Source organism: Lactuca virosa, chromosome 9, assembly GCF_052849685.1.
Source record: "Lactuca virosa cultivar CGN04683 chromosome 9, Lactuca_virosa_CGN04683_v6, whole genome shotgun sequence".
NCBI lineage: Eukaryota > Viridiplantae > Streptophyta > Magnoliopsida > Asterales > Asteraceae > Lactuca > Lactuca virosa.
The window spans coordinates 82,193,217-82,198,833 of NC_136434.1; the positions used below are offsets into that span (position 1 = coordinate 82,193,217).

The window sequence follows — 5,617 nt, forward strand, 5'->3', positions numbered from 1 at the left end:
CATGAATTCCTTGTTTGTCTTCCCCCATTTGGAGTAACTTTAGTGTTTTGAACGATACTCTGGAAGTTTCATTCCTTTGTGGAACCTTTTTGTAACTCACATAAAAAAACGGTCATGTTTTTGGTCTTTTCATGTCTTTGCATCTTCTGAAATATCGATCCAAGATTGTGCCAATACTAACACTTATTAGGGTTCCCATTCTTTGGCTGCAGCCTTCTCTTTTCTTTTACTTGGTGCTTGAGTGAGTTTGGTTTCTCGAACGAACTTGGCTTCGGAATTAGAAATGGGTGTTTAAGTTTCTTGAACAAATTCTGGCCGGGACAAAAAATCAAACGGATTAAACTCGGGATCGTTTTGTGGTTGTGTTGGTGGTTGTGGTTGTGAGTATTGTTGTGCGTATTTTTGTGGGATTATTGTGAGAATTGGTGCGGATAATATGGCAGCATACCACCATAGTGATAAACCGGGGGGAATAAGTCGGTTGATCATACAAATTTTTTGGGATTGTGGTGTTTCTAGTGAGTGTTTTTTTGATTGTTTGGGTTGTTGGAAGACGTTTTGAAAGTTTTGAAAAAAAGAAGTTAAAAGATAGAAGATTTGGATGAATAAATGGTAAATTAAGGGTTGTAAAGTTATATTTGTAGGTAATAAAAAATCGAATTTTAAAAGTTTTGATCGGTCAAAGGTTGGGAAGAGAGAGAGAGAATGCGGCCAAAGGGTAATGCACGCGATCAAACCGCATTGGAAACCACGGTAGTGGGGCGGTGTTCTAATGCTCCACCGTGGCACATGTATGGTCTTCCTGTACCCACTCCTTTGGGTTTTATACATGGATAAAAAACTGTTTTTATTTTTCATAATATATTAGTTTATTTTATAAAGAACTACAAGAGGTAAACAACCAGAACTGTTTTCACAAAATATTATTACTTTAATGATATTTTGTTTTTTTAAAAAAAAATCTTATCTATTTAATGTATTTATTTATCCATATATAAGATTAAGCTTTTCTAATACAAGTGGGTATCGGCTCACATAATCAATTTTATCATTCAATGTACTTAAAAAAAGTTCAACTATCATTTTTCAAATACTCAAACCTCAAGCCTAGATAAACAAATGGAATTAACAAATCAATTTCAAAATTCAATAGAACTAATGTCATTTGTAAAAGTCAATATTATCTATTATGGGGAAATAAATATAATATATAACCTTGTGCCGGCTTTGGAACTTTCTACGTTTCTAGTTTTTGATCATGTCAATTTTTACCAGCTCCAACTCTTCCAACTTTACACTTTATGCATTTGACAAAAATTTAAATGACAAAATAGGGAATAAGACAAACTCATCCTTAACATTGCAACAACTTAAGTAATCCCAAAAGTTAATTAAAACAACATAATAAGAACCTAAACCTACTAATTTATCTTTTTCAAATCATACAAAACTAAAATTTTTTGATTTTTTTTTTCACATATCTTTGTCGATAATATCCCGCATCATCTGAATTGGGATGACTCCTTCGGTTCTTATGGCATCTTTGGTTGGATCAGGACTTATAAAATACAATGTTGGTAGACCCCTCACCTATAACAACCATTTTACAAAATTATATACATTTTCTTCATCAAAAATAAAAATGATGAAGCAAGTGAATTTACCTGCATGTCCCTTGCAAATTCATACTCATCATCTGTATCAACCTTCACTATCATGGCATTGCTTTCATACTCAACTGCAAGCTGTAAGATTGTTCTAAAAAAAATTATATCCAAGAAAATATGCATAATTTCTGCATACTGTGTTTGATCCTATATGATCTGCACTACTTTCTAAAGTTGTAAAAAGAAAAAAGAAATAAATAAATGGAAAATGATAGGCATTACCATTTCAAGCTCTTGAGCCATCAATATACAAGGGCCACACCATGTCGCATAGAAGTCTATTATCAATGGCACGTTTCTTTCTCCTCTTACTAAATCCTGAATCTCTTTAGCAGAAAACTTTTTCTGTAGTGTCGACAAAATATGCAACCAGATAAACCAATCAAATTTCATTTTATGTTCTCTATTTGCTCTACATTAAGGGCTTCAAAATAGAGAAGCCAGAAATTTGCAGAATGCATATTTTCGACATTTCTAAACAAAGGTAAGACAATTGAACTTGAAATTGAAATTGAAATTGAAAAATGGAGTCAACTGTAAGAATTCTGCGGAAATTTGGTTAACTAAGAGTGAAACATATGACATATGGTATAAATACAAAAACTGATGTGAATAATTGCTACAATATCCATATGAATTTTCAACTCAAAAGGGTATTTATGATAGGGTTTCAGCAATTACAGATAAAACCCACATACAATCAACAAAATTAAGCGAAAAGAACAAAACTAAGTCACGAGAGGAAGCAGATATGAAGTGGGGAGTAGAATAAAAAACATACAACAAGATAGTCTTCTCTGAGATATTTTCCTGAAGGTGGAGTAGGAAGCAATCTTCTTGACGGCGATTGAAGTGAGGATGCTAGGGATTGGGTAGGGGTGGAGAATATAGAAGCAAAATCTCTTGTTTTCAGGGGAGAAGAGCGTTGTACAGGTGAAAGAGGCTTTGACGGAGCATAGAACGAAAAGGGTGTGGCTGCGAGTAGCATTGTGGTCAATTACGATGGAGGAATGGATTTGCAGAGGGTTTCCAATTTCTCAGTGATGAAGATTGAAGAGGAGAGGGTTTTGCAAAATATCTCGACAAAGGGATATAGAAAGTGGAAAGTTTGAACAAATTGAATGTCACATTATCTATTATCTATAATTCTATATATCACTATACCAGTTAAATTTAGTTATTAAAACACAATAGTTTAAAAAGAAAATTACAAACTATGGATCATGTCCTTAAAATAATTAAATTATCCAAGGCATCTTTAAATGGTTTTAACATGGTTCTAAATAACGCGCCATGGCGCGCCTTTGAGGCGCGCCATGGCGCGAGGCGTGGTGTAGCCGTTACGAAAACGTCCAAGGCGGGTTTGTTAAGCGTGACGTCCAAATAACGTGTCAAGGCGCGCCTTATCGCGATATGACACGAGTTTTTTTCAAGGCGCGAGTTTTTTTTTTTTTTTTTTGATTTATTTTATCGGGCCTAAAATAATTGAGTTTTTGCTAACTTTTTATATTAAATACTAATAGAACACTTCTAAAAACTTGATATGCTTGATAAAAATCAATAATTATATGATTTATCTCTATTAATATATATATAATAGTCACGCCTTGAAAAACGCCATGGCTCGCCAATGCTTGTCATGGCTTAACTTTTATCTTGCCGCCAAGCCACGCCTCACGTTATTTAAAACCTTGGGTTTTAATCAGGTAAAATACAAAATACGGTAATGGTATTTTATTGATTTGTTTCTTCACTATTCTATTTTGATTTTTTGATTTTTTGGTATTGAGTTAATGTCAATATTGCACGTTAAACTTTTTAAAATTAGTTCAAATAGTTATTCATGTTTTTTCTTTCTTGGCTTTATAAGAACATAAAAGTGGACTTTGTCCGATTTAAATGATCATTTTCAAAAATTTTAAGGGGTAATACGGTTACCCATTTACCAATGAGACCTTATCGATTAGTATTACACAAAATAAATCAATTATAGATACTAATACATACAATTAGATCCGCTCTTCATAGACAAATTTGGGATTTGCGATCCCAGGTAAGATCGGTTCAACATCTATCTAATGAATTCAACGGTTTCGGTATAAATGAAAGAAAAAGGGGAACGAGATCACAATGAGATTTTCATCTAAAAAAGGGGGATATGGCGAAATCGATAGACGCTACTCCAAAGAGTATTACACCATTGATCGTGAAATATTGATTGCTTGTTGAACCCTATGAATTGTGTGAAAGTAGGGTACTCCAAATTCGGGAGTCAAAAAGTCTTCGAGTGTCACATATTTATCTAGTCATTAATGGAAGTACCACATAGGAAACCCAACCTTAATGTTAAAGCTTCATCACCTTAAAGCATAGATAGGAGTTTGAGAGAGGTCTTGTTGTTGATTGAAGTGATTTAGAACACCGATTTGATCAACAACGTTGTGAAAGATGGTGAAAGAAAGAGGGGGAGAATAAGGTGTCAAGATTATCATAACTACGAAGGTCGGGTGCTAACACACGGTAACCATAGGTAGTTAAGTGAGTAATCTGACGACGCCATGAAAACCAAAGCTTCGGGAAGTCTTGATGTTGTAGTGAGTTATTTCATCCATCTTCTTTATCTATTCCATGTACAATTATATAGAGCTTTTTCCCGGTTATGAAGCCAATCAGATGCAACCACCTCACAAAAGAAACACAATACGAGGTAGAGAAATGATGGTTTGGGTCTGGGTTAAAAACAAATTGTTCTAGATTTGTGGGTCAAAATCAATTTTGTTCCATATTATTAAACACATACACGTTAAAGAAACCCCTTAAAAAATTATAAAGAAATCGATTCAGGGATCCAGATTCGTAGTTAAAAATCGACTTTGTTCCGTATTCTTGAACACATACATGTTATAGATTCTTGAACATACACACACACTTGAAGAAATTTTTTTGGGGTTCCATTTTTGATTTTCAAAGATGAACATTCAGATTTTCTATGGAAGAAAGAAACGTTGAAAGAGGGAGAGCGACGTGAAAGATCATTGTAAGGTCCCGATTTTTCAACCCTATTTTTTTCATTTTTATTTATTAAGATATATCAGAGTGTAATTACATTGTGCGGAAACATGTAACAAATGCACGTGTGTACAGTCGAACCTTGTCATTCACATGAGTACCTGAAAATCATTTATAAAGAACTGGGTAAGCCCTAAGCTTAGTCAGTTCCCCAAAATATCATATACTTCAATACATATACATGCATACATATAATGCCTCACGATCTGCCAATAAAGTGTGTATCTTGGATTAGGTTCCCGACCTCTTTAACCGTTCCACCGTCATCCGCTAACTAAATGTACGCGGGCCTATAGGCTCCCAATTTCATTAACCGTTCCACTGTCACCCTCTATCTAAGTCTAATATCACAATAACTACGCATATAGAGATTGCACTTTAGATTCTACTAATACATGCACATTTACACTTTCTACTCTATTAACCCCATATCCTAACATACATATATATATATATATATATATATATATATATATATATATATATATATATATATATATATATTGTACTGCATGGTATAGGGATATAACTCACTTGGACAGTTACTCTGACGATTGACAGATATTCCTCTGACGTAACGGGTAACGCGTCTAACAGATATTAACCTAGAATACTATAACTTATTAATTCTTATGAAAACCTGATAATGAAAACTAGATATTTCACTATTCCTAATGAATATTGAGAGTTCTTTCAAATAATGATCAACTAGACAGGACGGTTGGGAGGCATGATCATTTCGGCATATAGCGTTTCTGAAATCCAACAACCAAGCCAACGTGACCATTCTAGACACCTTTCTCGTAAGCAAATCAATCAACATTATAACTGGAATTACTTATAAATCTTATTTATATGTCCATAACAACGACTACGAATAT

General features: G+C 33.8%; 1 protein-coding gene across 1 annotated transcript; it reads right to left on the bottom strand.

The window, feature by feature from the left end:
* Positions 1 to 1,338: 1,338 nt before the first annotated feature.
* On the bottom strand, positions 1,339 to 2,776 carry LOC145136052 (Thioredoxin z). Its single transcript, XM_079070251.1, has 4 exons — positions 2,449 to 2,776; positions 1,890 to 2,012; positions 1,665 to 1,745; positions 1,339 to 1,590 (listed from the first exon to the last, which is right to left on the bottom strand). Exons 1-4 carry the CDS (start codon positions 2,653 to 2,655, stop codon positions 1,474 to 1,476), a joined length of 528 nt encoding a protein of 175 aa, XP_078926377.1. The 5' UTR covers positions 2,656 to 2,776; the 3' UTR covers positions 1,339 to 1,473.
* Between the last annotated feature and the right edge of the window lie 2,841 nt (positions 2,777 to 5,617).

Bases quoted from the DNA above. Each gene is read 5' to 3' on its own strand.
- LOC145136052 (XM_079070251.1), bottom strand. From the start codon at position 2,655: ATGCTACTCGCAGCCACACCCTTTTCGTTCTATGCTCCGTCAAAGCCT. The intron at 1,746-1,889 runs GTAATGCCTATC...ACAATCTTACAG, and splicing joins TGGCTCAAGAGCTTGAAATG to CTTGCAGTTGAGTATGAAAG. The intron at 1,591-1,664 runs GTAAATTCACTT...TGGTTGTTATAG, and splicing joins AATTTGCAAGGGACATGCAG to GTGAGGGGTCTACCAACATT.